The sequence below is a fragment of the Helicoverpa armigera genome, chromosome 25 (genome assembly GCF_030705265.1).
Source record: "Helicoverpa armigera isolate CAAS_96S chromosome 25, ASM3070526v1, whole genome shotgun sequence".
NCBI lineage: Eukaryota > Metazoa > Arthropoda > Insecta > Lepidoptera > Noctuidae > Helicoverpa > Helicoverpa armigera.
This window is the reverse complement of record NC_087144.1, coordinates 4,696,521-4,712,304: the sequence shown is the minus strand read 5'-3', so window position 1 is coordinate 4,712,304 and position 15,784 is coordinate 4,696,521. Positions and strand designations below refer to the sequence as shown.

Genomic DNA, 15,784 nt, shown 5'->3' with positions numbered 1-15,784 from the left:
ATCGCGCTCGCTTCGCTCGCGGCTTTGTATTCATTTGTGCTTCATTTCTGTGCATATCTTACCATTTGACTTTGCTTTGTTTATTTACAGTGGTTTTTATTTGTTTTTCACAAAACAAATAAAAACCACTGTAAAAATTTTCGCAAAAAATTTTCGGAAAAATTTTCGCGCTCGCTTCGCTCGCGCTTCCTTACATATAATATTTCTTTTATGCGTTGACTTTTTTAACGGGAAACCCACCAAAAACCATGGATAACAAATTTTACTAAATTTAAACATTGTTATAGATATTTATTTCGTTAGTTTGAGTTACCCATAATCTGCTCTAAACACTTTGATATACATATGTTGGAACCTATTAATCACAATTTTTCAATACAAAGGGGCCACTTGGATAATGATAGCATAAGGGCGCTACATAAGCTCATTTACGGACATTAGCTAGAGACACCTTTGGCTCCAATTACTTTTGCAGACCATAAACTATAAAATTTGCGCGCTCGCTTCGCTCGCGCTTATTTACTATTGCTTCTCTCTTCTTGCATCGCACCAGGCGCACTACACAGGAGAGCTAAGTTTTGTAATGATTATGTGGCTTAGTTTTACACTTCAGTAAACAAATATAATTATTGTACCTAATTAAAATACATATTATATAATCTTAACGAATTTTTCTTTTTTTGACAAAACGCGGTATAATATGTAGTCGTAGGGCGGCATAATCAGTTTTGCACGCGGGCGAACTAACAGCTAGCGGCGGGCCTGTTCAAACTTAGGACACACTGTTATAGAGGTACATATTTTGATGTATTCATAAAATGTTATGAGGTTCAGGGAGTTATTGAAACAGGCTTATAGTTTTTAAGGTAGTAGTAATGTCAATAATTTGACAGTTGTACTTGTGAACGTCGCCGTCGTTTTGACAGTATACATTATTTACATTAAACAAAATATAAACATTTACATTGCACATTAAAACTCCCTCTATTGACAGTTAAATAAAAAAAATCTTTGAAAGTTCAAGTATATATCGATATATACGATAGTTATCGCCAAAAATGGCAATTCGCTAATAAATGTATACTAATTAAAGTTAAGCAGTTTTGGGTAGATTGAAAAAAAATATATGGAAAGTCATATATTTTTTTTGAACAGAACACTTTATAGGTACATATAAACATTTTAAGAAGAGGTAAGTTACTCATAAAAGAAGAATTTTGGAAACACCAAAGGACGCGGGTGAGACCGTAGAATACCTACATCTTAATAATTTAGTTTTATAATATTATTAAGGACACGAGAGATGCTGCACCGCCTTGGGCTATAAATTACTTGGATCCAACACTTTTAGAACACCCTAGAGTCTTAATAAATCTGCTTATTTTTAAACGCAGCTTATTTTTAGTTTCTTAGTCTATGTTTATCATAAACCTATGTATATTTTATGAAGGTTACATTAATTATGGCGTAGATTTAAAGGCTAAAAGGATACGTTTTCCATGTCCCTAATCCCATTCCTGAAATATTATCCAACATTTATTAAAATGTATTAAAATTTTGATCATTTCGCAACCAATTAACGCCATCTCATTTGTTCCTATCGATTTAGAAATCTCCACAACAAATATCCATTCAGTGATAATTCAAAATATTTTTCGTAAAATTAAGGTAATTTAAAACAAAACAAGATGTCGATAAAACTATCGACAGCAGCACATCCTTACTCCGTAAAGTAAAATATAAAGCAGACTTACCATCCCTATCGTAATGGCTCCAAACTTCCATGAACTGGTTGGCAGACAGCTTCTTCAGTTCCCTAGAGTCTGGGTCACGAAACTGCCTCATAAAATTGGTGGCCCTCTCGAGGTTAAGCCTTTTGGCAGACGAATTTGAATCGATACTCATTTTTATACCAAAAACAATCCGACTAAAATATCACTTTCAAAAAGTATCGATAAAAAATAGTTAACGGCAATCACTAGTTCGAATTTTAAATATTTGATTTAAACTTTTTATTTAAAAGAAAATATGAAAATAATTTCCTTTTTTTAAATAGACTCTAATTTTTACTATGATTTGGCTTGATTTATTGTCAATGTGTTAATAAATATAAAATGTATTTTTTACGTATTTTGTTTTAAATAACACTATGTGGTTTGTTCGGGATTTTCATCTCATCTGGAACAAAAACAAAAATAGGTTAGAAACGAACATAAGAATCCTTCGCCATGGAAACTCTAGCTTATACATAAATCTCTAGTAGAAACAGTAAATAAATATTTATTTTTAACATTTCAATAAAATTATACAGCCACGTTACGACTGGTCGCACTTAGGTAAAATCGAGCGATACGCGTTTAAAATTCCGCTATTGTTAAAGCGCTCAACATTTAGCAGGTACGAAAAATAAACAATAAAAAATTCCATTCACTGAAAACAAACGAATGTGGGAAAAATCTATTATAGCCGAAATTCACCGACAATACATATAAACGTCAGTTCTCTTGAAATAACTGAGAAAACTCACGTTTTATTTTCCAAATAAACAGTTGTTTTAAGAAAAACTGACGTTTAGGTTTTCAGTAAACTTCGGCCTACCTAAGTATTTTCCTGTTTCCACTTCATTCGTTTTAATTTAAATGGAAGGACAATTCCGAATAATCTGTCTTCATTTGAAACTAATTCAGCGAGCAGGAAAACGCCTAACGAAGATTGGCAGGGCTCTAGAATGGCTCTAGAGCTCTAGAGTACTTGTATATGTCAACTGTCAACCGGTCGATAGTCAGTGAAAAACAAAAGTGCTTTTCAGAAAGCATTGTGCACCCTCCTTGGTACTAACACCCAACTGGCTCCCTACTCGTTGTAACAATTCCGTCAGTTGGATTCGTAGAAATATTACTTACAAAAGAACTTGTTGGAGTAATCAGTCATGGAAAAGTTGCCATAATATGAGGTTCAGGAACATACAAAATGGGTCCAAGGCGCTTTGATGACTTAGGAATGTTTTGTCATTATACTCTTCAAATCTTAATCTTAAGATAATTAAGTATGTATGTCTTAGGTGTAATGTCGAAAACAAGAGTATTAAATAAGATGATCATATTTTAATTAGTACGGTAGACCGCACATCAGTGGTAACTGTCATGCACCTTAACTTAATAGTAATAAGTACGATTTTCCTATAAAACTGTTACCACTGACCTGAAGTTGACTGTACGTTTAGGCTTAAGGGTGTGTATGTAACTACATTAAGTGACTTAATGCAGTTGATACAAAAATATTTTCTCATTTTTAAAGACTCACTTACTTTAATATTTAGACAGTTTAGATCTAAGTTCAAGTGGTAACTGCAATGCTAACTACACTGCAGATTCAGTCCACAAATTGAAGCGGTCCGCTAACAGCCGCGATGCATATATTATGCATATTGCATATATTCAGAATGGGTTGCGGAGATTGCATAACTGTCACTTATAATAAAATATGCGAATGCGGCAGCTGGGTTACAGTGTACTTTCATACTGGTGTTTTAGTCGCCCTATCAAAACCGAATAAATGCGTAATACATTCCTAACGGTAAAAAATCTGTCCAAGCCTCATCTTTATACCGGTGATTGTCAATTGTTTTCTGTACAAACAAAGCGTATTCGATTAAAAAACTGAACGGGAAATCCGCTACTGTGAAAGCGTTGTGTTAAAATAATAATACTGCTATGTATTGAAATCAGTATTAGCTACGGTGCTACAAACATACAACAAATGATAGACGCTTACATACCTACCTACATGTAAATTAGCTTCCGCCCGCGGTTCAACCCGCGATTATTTCCCGCCCATCGATAAAAAGTAGCCTATATGTTATTCTGATATAGGTATATAAGATATATTACTGCCGAGTTTCATCAAAATTCACTCAGCAGTTTTTGCATGACGCCGGAACAAACATCCATACATACATATCCACGCTTACAATATTAGTAGGATATTACTCTTTTTGTACTCGTTTTTCAATAGCAAAAATGTCCGAAATATTATTTCGTTACTGCATTCGGCAGATACCCCAGGCCCCGGAATATAAGTCCGATAAGTGAGAGGATTATTACCAGATTATTATGATTTATTTCAGCCCACGACGACGAAGAGAAAATTTTCCAATAACGTAAAGTATGTAGATTAAACTTTTTTCTGTTGGAGATTATACTGTCTTGCTGAGAGGCTGATCAATGTTATCGGGTTTTAGCTAGTTTATTAAGGGATTATTTTAAATAGGATTTTAATTTTCTAAAAAGTGAGTATTTATAATAGTTTTTTTACATTACAACTCGACTTACTTCTGCCAGCGGTCTCACCCTCATCCTGTGAAAACTTGTCCACAACGTTCTCCACAAACCCGGACAAAAAGTTGCCTTCCTCGATAAATAGGCTATCTAACACTGTAAGTATTTACCAAGTCGGACCACTAGTTTCCGAGATTAGCGCGTTCAAGCAAACAAACTCTTCAAGCTTTTTAATATTAGTATAGATAGGTCGAAAGCTGTTAATGTTACAATTTACAGATTGCATCTGATACCTAAGCTAAGATACCTAAATATCTCGTATTATATAATAGAATAGAGGCTGACCATGTTACATCACAACTGACAATATAAACTAGGCATTATTACACAGTCCACATATCCCTAGGTACACTAACAGTTGCCAAAAAATCTGCGAGCCAACATTATAGGTAGCAGGTGGCCATGGCAACTTGTGAATTTCAACCAATAATATTTTATTACTTCACTGTTTGCGCTCATAAATGTTTTCGCTTACGTTACAATATTTTACGGGCCGTTTCAACGTATTTGTTTTATTATTGCCAGATTAAAAAGGTACTGCGGTGCGGTCGTAAATTTTGCTTTTTGGTGGGTTATTTCTTTTGGGAAAAAGAAATTAGGAGAAAAAAATAGGTGGTTATTGAAGGCCCGTTATGCCTATTAATTATGTTTTGGTTTCTAACCCGAAGCGTGGCATTTTTATTCATCTATACTAATATTATAAAGCTGAAGAGTTTGTTTGTTTGTTTGTTTGAACGCGCTAATCTCAGGAACTACTGGTCCGATTTGAAAATTTCTTTCAGTGTTAGATAGCCCATTTATCCCAGTACGGGAAGTAGTTCCCACGGGATGCGGGTGAAACCGCTGGCAGAAGCTAGTTCGTAATTAAGACAAGAATCACAATAATTTCGACCACAACTCATACATCATTAAACATGTATTTATATAAAGAACATATTAGGTACAAACAATTACACAGACACTCACGCACACTTTAACATTCCAATAAAAGGTCACACACACACCAAAACATTAGAACTGTCACTGTCAAGAGCGATTGAAGCCAAGTGATAAGGGTTCCGTCGCCCACTCCTTAAACATTCTACAATAAAACTTTTTGACAGTTGTACTTTTGAAAATGGAATGTTTAGATAAAAGTGATATTTGTTTGTCAAACTATATCTATGGTTGGTGAGATATAGTGGTTTATTTTTGGCTGGTTTCCAAGTGACGTATTGCAGGAAAGTAGATAGTTCGGTTTTACTCTGCATGGTCAAATGGTATTACACAACATTTGTCTTGTATGTGTGGGAGTACCATAAATAGCTATTTTTGGAAAGAGATTCCTCACATCACAAAAGCAATATAAATGTTACTGCTACAAATAAGTAATCTACTGTTTATTTCTTAGATAGCCAAACACGATATTTTTGAGACATATGTAAGTACTTTTTGTCCATCACAGTTCCTTCTTTTCAACCATAACACTGGTAAGCTATGAAACTGGGCCGTTTTTGGAGGTGTTGTCAAATGCCTATTACGTGAAAAAATGCTTATTTAATTATCCTAAATATCAATAAAAGTCTAACTTTGACTAACGCAGTATTTTTCAAGACACAATGAAACTTCTTAGACACCCATTCCTATATTCTGTCCCTTATAGTTCAACAAAATCCCAGCAAACCCTTCAAAATTTCATCCGATAAAGGCAAGTACTTGTCTTAAGAGCACGGATTATGCTCGGAGAATGAACGGCAGCATCCACTTACGTAGGTAAATAGGTTTTAATATGACAGGAGAGCAATTTGCGATCATAATCCCTTTGAGCGGCCGATTATGTGTTACGCCGGCGCTCGTCGAAACGACTCGATACAGCCAGATTATGACACATAAATGATGAAATATATGACTGTAGTACGGGATTTATATGCTATTTGGTTTTTGTTATGTAGCTATGTAGGTATATTGATTTAAGGCTTTGATGATTGGGAGCTTTTGCGGATCCCTAAAATAGACTTGATTATAATTTATTACAGATCATATTAATCAAGATAGATACAATAGCAGAAAGGTGAACGAAAACACTCCGAAATAAAAATTTTATTTAGGAGTGTCAAATGCCCATTTAATTTGTTAAATAAAATTAAAATGGGAATTTCACTAACGTATCATTAAGTAAAACATAGATGCAGAAGTAAAAGTTGAGTTCCAAAATAGTAATATGAATAGGTACAGTAATTGAAAGTTGAGTTCTATATAGCTTTCATAACCCCAAAAGCTGGTAAGGAAAATAAAAAATGTCCGTTTACCACCGCATCTTATCGCACATAAATTTAGCTTCTTTCGCAAAATATTTAGGCACCGTTAATCGCCACAGAGGAGGCCAGAAAGGGATTTTGGAATTTTCGCGTAAAAAACTTTCCCGTCCACGTTCCGTCGCCTTAAGTGGGCAATAAATTGTAATTTATAAGTGCTTTGTTTTAGCCCTTAAAACCTTATGTAACAAAGATTCAACTTGTGAAGGAAAACTGCCTGTGTTTGTGTACAAAACTTGGTGAATTTTGTTATACCGACTTCGATTTACATGTACATTTTCACCATATTAGTAGCCATATATTGGTATAGTTGTTGCAAGAGTGAGAATGATATATGAACTCAGCCATAAAATAATGGAAATAGCGCATACTAGCTAACAGCGCAAGCTAGTTTTTTATACATGTTTGATATATCAAGAAAGTATTAAAACGTGAATTTACCACTCGATAGCTGTAACTGTTACAGCCTTTCTTATCGTCCCACTGCTGGGCACAGGCCTCCTCTCACACGGAAAAGGATTGAGCATCAATTAAGATTGAGATTTCAAACATTATAGTCCAGGGTTCCTCAAGATGTTTTCCTTCACCTTTTTATCAGCTGCACACGACAACAAAGACGGTATATATAAGAATCTAAATATAGAGATATTTCAGTTTTAAACTATAAAATACGTACAATATAATTAAATATTCAACTATTCTCGTACCTATCTATTAAAAAAAAACAAATGACATTAGCCCATCAGCACAAAGTGAGACAGACAGACTGACGTACTAAGTTATTCAGTAGGTGCCAACCCCGATACAGTTATGTCCAAGTTAATCACTGGAGATTGGGAAAATCAATAGCTATTACCGAAACTCACTGAAGTAGAAGTTTTTATTTATTGCCCAAAGTTGTTTCAAGGAGAATCGAATAAAAGATAAGAGCACAAGTTATTAAGTTATATGAGAGAAGTCAGTCATTGAAATTAGGTATCTTTGCTTCTATACTATCATAATAATAATCTATCCTATATACTGATGTAATGAAGAAAAATCATGTTTTGGTTGTGTTTTAAAAGCTCCGAAACTAAAAAAATCCCTATTGGGAAGCTACATTATTCCCGAGCGATATAAGGCTATATTTTATCCCGGTACGAGTATAAGTTCCTCCGGGACAGGTATACAGTAAGTTTTTTACATCACGGGCCTAGCACATCAATGGTTATCAATTGATTTTAGTTGGGTGCCAGAAATAGTTCCCTGGTAAAACTGCGGAGGACAGCTTACTATATAATATTACACAAATCATACAAGTGCTAACGTCCAGTACCATACAAAAAACTACCATACTAGCAGTATATTAAAACACAGCGTAAAAGATTTCGGTAGCACAAAAGCTGTAATATAAGAGAGAAAATTGGACCAGAATAGCCCAGCTGAATCCGCAAAATGTTTTTTCCCAGAATAAATGTGTCGTACCCAATATTAGTTATAATTTGTGTCCCGTTTTATCTCTCGCAGTATTTCTCTGACATACGTATGTATGGTAGGATGAGGACAAATGGCGAAGTGATTAGTGTATCTGGCTGCCACGTTGAAGGTGGAAGTTCGATTCCAGTGTAAGTCAAATATTTGTGTGAAACTGGGTTGTTTGATTTAATCTGGATGTTTCTGATGGATGAAAAAAAAGTATAGGTTTAAATGTTTTACCAGCTATTTAAGGTTAGTTTGAAGTGCAATAGGTAGATGATCCATTTGTTTTTTAACCAACTTCAAAGAAAGGAGGAGGTTCTCAATTCGTCGGAATTTGTTATTATTTTCATTCTCGTTTCCATCTTAACAAACAAACAAACTCTTCAACTGTATACGTATATGAGTTGAGAGCAAATATTCTTACAAAAGGATATTTGAAGTTGAATATAAACAAAGACATTATATCAGGGGAATTCTGTAAGACCTCATATCTTTACCTTATCTTGTTATTTTACCTGGAATTCGTAAATTAGAGAATACCTTTTGAATAAATAATACCTACTGTTGTTAGGGTAACATAATATAGTACAAATATGTAAACGTATTATAGGTAGTTATCTAAACTAATATAATAAGGAGGAACCTTTTGTTTGTACGATTTTCGTTGTAACGATTAAAACATTATTTCACAGTTGGAAAAAATACTAAAAATTTTGTTGAATGCGCTAATCTCAATAAGGTCCAATCTAAAAATTGACTCTCAGTATTAGATATCCCACTAATCGAAAAAGGCTATAGAGGACACTTCATCCGGGTGCACGGAGTAGTTCCCCCGGGTCGTGGGTGAAACCACGGGTTGAATTTACTAGTATAATAATGCAGAATACATAAAGTATCGAAAGATCAGCAAACAAGCTCACCGTGGCAACCTTCACAGCTATTAAATCAATTGACCGTGAACAGCGACTCGTGCTGCGTTTGATATTACTAGCTTTAATTACTAGCCTCATAAACTAGCTTGACTTGACAGTTTTAAGTATAATATTAAAACTTTCTTGAAATAAAATATAAAAATTTCCTTGAGGTGTATACTTCGTTAAAGAAGAATTAACCGTTCTTGTGTGTGTGTGTGTGTGTTACCTATAGTAAGTACGTATGTGCGTAACCATAGTATAAAGCACACCAATACAGTAATTCAATTAGCCTTATAAACATTCATTAAGCCATTGCAAAATCTTCTTATTTATCACCAAACCAATGGATGTTTTCAATCTAGTAAACTTTCAAATACGTTTTACCCGAAAGCCTACATAGTACCTTTAGTAAAAGTCTTTATTTCAATTGAAAACAACATGGTTATAAAGGTTTTTTCAATATTTAAAGTAAATCGTGAATAAAACATCGTTCCATTCTAGTACCACCAGTAGTTCAAACGAGGCATAAGTTGAAAGTAAATGCCTCAACAGCTAGCAGACAGCGCTAGAAGCATCTCACTTGCTTGCTTAGCTTTTTAACAAGATTTTAAAGTTATTTCAGTTTATCGACCATTTTTGTTTTATTTGTAGCTCGTTTTGCTCTCGTTGTAGAGTTTCAGTGCAACAAGTTTAGGTATATGTTTAACCGACTTAAAAAAAAAAAGGTTATCCGTGATCTGTTATATGTATGTATGTTTGCGCGCGATCAACCGATTTTGATGTGGTTTTTAGCATAACAGTGAGACTAAAGAGAATATTTTAGGTATATTTTTGAAGTCGATTTTATTTGTTTGTAAAAAGGTTTTGTAACTTTCTTTTCTTCTCAATCTTTTTAAAACTTCATTCCCCACGGGGAGACCCACATACATTATTTACTTGTAAACTTTCTGACACTATCTTCAAAGTACGAACAAAAATGTTCAAAATAATGTCCTGTCTATACTTAACTACTACACGAATGCTACGACAGTTCGTAGCCAATAATTTATGTAGGCTACGGTAGCGTAGTCGACGTAGCGACGTAGCAGCGTAGCAGTAACATCAACACGACTACGGCGTAGCACCCATGCTGACATTATTCATACAGCGAGGAGTGTCTACTATTGGTTATTATTGTACCGGAATAAGAAAGGTCTATTTTCCTTGGTTTTGCCTACAAATTGTCATGGTAGAAGTACTAAAATAAAACTTGACATGTGTAAGATATGGGCAAAATTATTTAAAGGGAAAGTTGTATGGAATTTTTTTAATAAAAAATTGCTGAGCATTCACATGAATGGGAGTTTCGACACAGTTATAAGCTACTAGCTTCTACCAGCGGTTTCGCTCGCATCCTATGGGTACTACTAAATACACTATAGTGTTTTACTTATAGTTTTCTGCGTTAAATTCTTCCTTCCCAAAAAGGTTTCTCAATTCGGCCGGTATGTTTTTTTTTACTTATAGTTTTTTTACATATAACACTGAACTTTTTTTCTCAAATCGGACTATTCGTTCTTGAGATTAGCGCGTATAAACAAATAGTTGAAAACAAACAATTCATCTTTATAGGTAACATTATTTTTAGAATTTTATACTAGATTTATTCAGAAGTAAAACCACACTAAACTGCTAGTACAAATAACCATTAACAATCAATTAATTTGAATACAAACACAAAGCTTGGTACATTAAATATTCGTAATGGACTATTCCGAGAAAGGCTTTGAAGGCGTTTAACTCAAAGCGTAAACTAAACGATGCTATTCAACCAGTTACCTTGTATTCAGTGCTATTCAGACGTCACTTAAATGGTATTTATTGATGGATATTACCCTAAATATAATGTATTTTACCCGGTAAACGTCAATTATTTGAATGAATAACTGTTAAGGGTAAGTTACACCATTTAGATTTAAAGATAACTATAACATGGGTCTTAGGATAGGTGGGCTGCGGGATTGTTCGAAAGAGTCACCGCGGCCCTGGTACATAAAAAGCCTATGACGGAACACGACGGTTTTTAGTCAGTAAGAGTCTGACACTCCCTCACCGCTGCTAACACACAGCGGGAGGGGTCATTTGATGATTTTTGACGTCGTTAAAAAAATCGATGCGATGATCTATTGGTTAAGGAACCAACCTCTCAAGTATAAGTGTGTGTGTCCAATTTCAGTTCAGGCAAGTGCCAATGCAACTTTTCCAAGTTTGTGTACTTCCTAAGTATATCTCAGACACTAATGATTGTGTTTTGGAGGGCACGATAAACTGTAGGTCCCAATCCCTAATCCCAACCGATTAAAATGCAGGATAATCAGTATCACAGGTTGAGGAGATCAAGTAGCCAGTCGGTCTCTGTCAAAGACTGGTATCCTCACATATTTTGAGAAAAGGCTAGGTAGATGAGTAGTAGGTAAGTACAAAAACTCTTACATACAAAGAAATGATTCTGCAAACAACAGTAAGATTACCCTTTATTCAAACACACAGATATGGTAGAACATTTGTAGTAATAAAGATAATATTTCTCGACTATACGGATTGTTTGCACGGCGACGGCGGGTAGGCAAATATTTATGCCTCGAATGTGCGCGACGCTGTACGCAGAATTTGTTTATTGAATTAAGACATGTTATACAGAAGGAAACAGGGGCTTTCTTAGTGTACGCTACGGTATAAGAAATCTTTATTTTGGACCGACTCTAAAAAATAAAGTTCTCCCATTCGAATAATATAGTTTTTGGAAGTCCTTAAAGGTATGTATAATTTTACACCAACATGGTGTAAGACTACCATTGGCGTGCCGTTGAATGGCAAAAAAAGATTTTACCAAAACGTGAAAGCTGATTTCCAAAAACATTGAAAAACCACATGAAATATGCAGCTCTAGAAGTTGGTGTCTTGTTTTTGTTGTTATTTCCGTGATTCTTCACATCCTACTTCTAGAGAAATGTGCAATTTTTATTCTTTCTGAATATTTTCGAATCAAATGTATCAAAATGTATATTTATACTCCATATTACCTATCTGTGTATACTAAGACTAGAAGCCGACCTCAACGTAGTTGGGAAACAGGCTTGGAGGATGATGATTACCTGTCAGTAAGTATATCAGTATATACGCTTAGCCTAGGGAACTCCAAACAAAAGGTATTTTACAATTTAACTAGAAAAAGAAATAGCACCTCTGACGGAACACAGAATTCTATCGGCCGTGACTTGAACCTACAATGTATAAAGTGGAAACAACAGATCGCGTGAGACATCTTAAGATTTCACTTTAAGTTTTTACTTCTAAAGAGGAAAATGGTTTATTTTGTTTCTGAAAGGAAACGTTACGAAAGCTTAGTTAGTATTTCTATAATACTAAGAAAGTATAATAAAACTGTGTAAAATGATTATATTACTTTGCGCAGTCTTGTCAATAACCATCCTAACTTGGTTCATACATGAACCAAGTTAGGATGGTTATTTTTTTGTTTTAAAATAATATTGCAAAGTTGAAGCATTTGTCTGTTCGTTTGAAGGTTGTAATCATAGCAACTACTTGTCCGATTTGAATAGTTATTTCAGTGTATGATTCGAGGGCGGTTAAAGGTTACTTTTTAGTCGAGTGCGTGGAGTAGTTCCGTCTGTCGATAATCTCAAAAATTAACAAAGGAACTTTCCCGTGGTTTTCACCAATAGATTGAAGAATTCGTCAAGAATCATTAAGTTGTATATATTTGTTTATACGCATTTATATTCTGGGCGGGTCACTAGGATATTATAATTAATAGCATATATCCTTACTACGCCTCAGTCATAAATAAATTACACCTGATCGGGCTAAAAGCGACGACCTACAGGTCCACTAGGCTTCTACCTCACGGTCACATAAAAATCTTATTTACCAACACCTAACAAATTCACCGCTACATAAACACCTGACGTCACAAACAATAATGACCTTTATTGCCGAACAACGCCGTCGTCATTATTTTCATTTTCCCTTAGCACTTGTTTCGGAGCGGCCATTGAAAATGTAAATACAACTTTGCGCTGTTGCAATTTCAACTTTGTCGCTTAGAAATAAGGTTCATTTTCACATTGTTGTTTTGTTTGACGTTTTAGATAAAACTCTGAAGAGATATCGTTTTGTAGCTAGGTGTCTATTTTGTTACGTGTTTAGAATATAAAATGGAGTGTTTTGTTCGGAAATTGTTATTAATGCCGCGTTAACAACGTCTGTACCGCGTTATCTATGATATAAAATGTTTGATTTGAAATTTGAAGCATATTTTCGTGGGACCCAGCATCAATAATAATTGTAACTCGTGTTTTAATTAGAAAAGGAGCGTAAATTGTAAGACTGTAAAAACAATAAAGGTAAATATAATTGATATTTTGCGTGTACAATTAATAATACCTAAGTTTTTTAAAGGAAATCAATCTGTATATGACTCTAGTTGGTAACAGTCAGAAAGGCTCACCTTTATCTCAAGAGAATTTTCAGAACTATGCTTTTAGTTTAATTTTTAAGTAGGAAAACTATACAATGCATTCTCTTTTCCTTTTCGAAAAAATCCCAAAACCTTGAACCTATATCTTTTTCGGGAAATCAAACTTTATCTAGTTTTCCCACGTTAGTGGAATAAGCTACATACATTATATTATCAGTTATCAGTAATCAGTAGTGTGAACATTATCAGTCGATAGTGACCGGACTATACCCGGATGTGATGATATCGAGCCGGATAACCGGGTGAACCCGCATCATTATGTAGGTTAATTGATTCAAGAGATTACCTCTTTTGTTTTATTTTGCTGATTTTATTGGGCGGACAATTTTGCTATTAACAGGGAGGTGTATTATTTTTTTCGTAGTTCTTGATTTATTTTGATTTATTTATTTATTTATATAAACAATATCAATTAACGATTTGATAAAAGTAACTCTTATAGCTACTGCTATTTCGTAATGCAAACAGTGAGTTATTTTACGTTTTACTTAATATCTAAGCTACATCAAATGAATATGTGTAAAAAATGACCAAATGGCCTTAGATACAGATAAAGTAGGTAATGAAAAATTAAAAAGATAATGTAAGTATAGGCTGTTTCATAAAATATAAATCATTATAACTATGTATATAGTAAAAGTCAATATATATACACTCAAATTCTCTGATCAAATTTACTGAAAATCATATCCCATGTATAAACGTAGCACACAAAGCCCATATTAATTCTGCACCCTTCTTATACAGTATAATCAGTGTGACGCTTCTAATCCTTAATAAATTAAGGCTAAGGCCTATAACGGAGCAAACGATCCGGGTTATCCGGGTACACGCTAGACCCGGGTATACGGTAAATTTCCTCACACTCCGTATAACGTGATAAATATGACACTTCGGCCTACAACTCGGATCAGTTGGACCATTTAGTATTTGGGTTTACGAACGTTAGATAACATTATAGAGGATGATTATGAAGGAATATCAAATAATGCAATCTCTTTTCCTTTACGAAAAATCTCAAAACCTTGAACAGCTCAACTCGATAAATATCTTTTTTTGGGAAATCAAGCGTTATGCCAGATGATAATCAAGTGGTCCTTATTCTGCCTAACCTTTTTCAGATGCAGATGCAGCTGGATGGACCAGTGTTTTACAAGGAGCATCTGAATTCCTTAACCCACTTGCCCGGCTCACCCAAAATTCCTTGGTAAAACTGGTTGTCAGACTTCCTGGCTTCTGACTACGCATAGTGACTGCCAAAGATGTTCAAATGACAGTCAAGACCTACAGTTTATCGTAAAAATGGCAAGTAAAAACTGGTTATAAAAAATCACCTAAAATCGATCCTTTGTTATAGAAATACCCAATCTATACAGACTGTGACCTTTTCACAATATCAAAAGCTGTATTAATTTATTCATTCGATTAAATTATCTCATCTAAAGATAAACAAAATTAAAGGGCTCACAAATAAACGCGTATTTGTAGAGAACACTTTGAACATGTTATTTTGGCGTAATGCTAAATTCTGCTGACTCAGTAACGTATTACATAAAATATTATTATAACGTTTTGAAGGGCATCGTAAATGTTAGCTGAGAGTCAGCACACTGCGAACTTTTAGTCGGCCGATGGTTTGTACAGGCTCATAAATTAGTATGGAGATGAATGGTAATGCGCCCATTACCTCTCATTCTTCTTTAACTACTTGTATGCCGCTAATTACAAAACAATTGACAATCAATTGTATCGCGTGACATACAACGGGTTAATCAGACATTGGTGTCCAATAAACACTTAGGGTGCATCTACACAATGCAAGTAAGTTGCGCATGTTGACGTAGGTACATGCATTTCAAAAACTTGTGTGAGTACGTACCAAAAGCAAAATATCCACCCACACGCTCTAGACACTTGTCACTTGCGCATGTTAACTTGCTCCAGCTACATGTACCATAAAGACACAACTCAAGACCGTCGACAATATAACGTCAGTTTTGTTAAAACAACTGTTTACTATTTTTCACGTTCCTTTGTCAAAGTAAGCAGTTGTGTTGTCGGGGAATTTGGGTGTTCGAAAGTAGCAAAAGATACGACCACGAAAAAGCGCATCTCACTTCTTCCTAACTTCAAAACAAAATACGAACATCAAATCCCAACGGATCACGGCGGGTTACTTCAGAAATCTCATAAAATTCAATTGTATAACTGTCGAGATCCGGCCGTCCGATTGGGGATGAG

The 15,784-nt window shown here is 34.7% G+C and overlaps 1 protein-coding gene across 2 annotated transcripts in view; it reads right to left on the bottom strand.

The window, feature by feature from the left end:
- The window catches only part of LOC110381626 (calbindin-32), a 144,319-nt gene that overhangs the window by 111,553 nt on the left and 16,982 nt on the right, over positions 1 to 15,784 (bottom strand). For both annotated transcript variants that reach the window (XM_064041495.1, XM_064041496.1), the window contains exon 2: positions 1,755 to 2,178. In XM_064041495.1, the coding sequence (XP_063897565.1) occupies positions 1,755 to 1,905 (151 nt within the window). In that variant the 5' untranslated portion in view covers positions 1,906 to 2,178. The remainder of the gene's footprint in view (positions 1 to 1,754; positions 2,179 to 15,784) is intronic.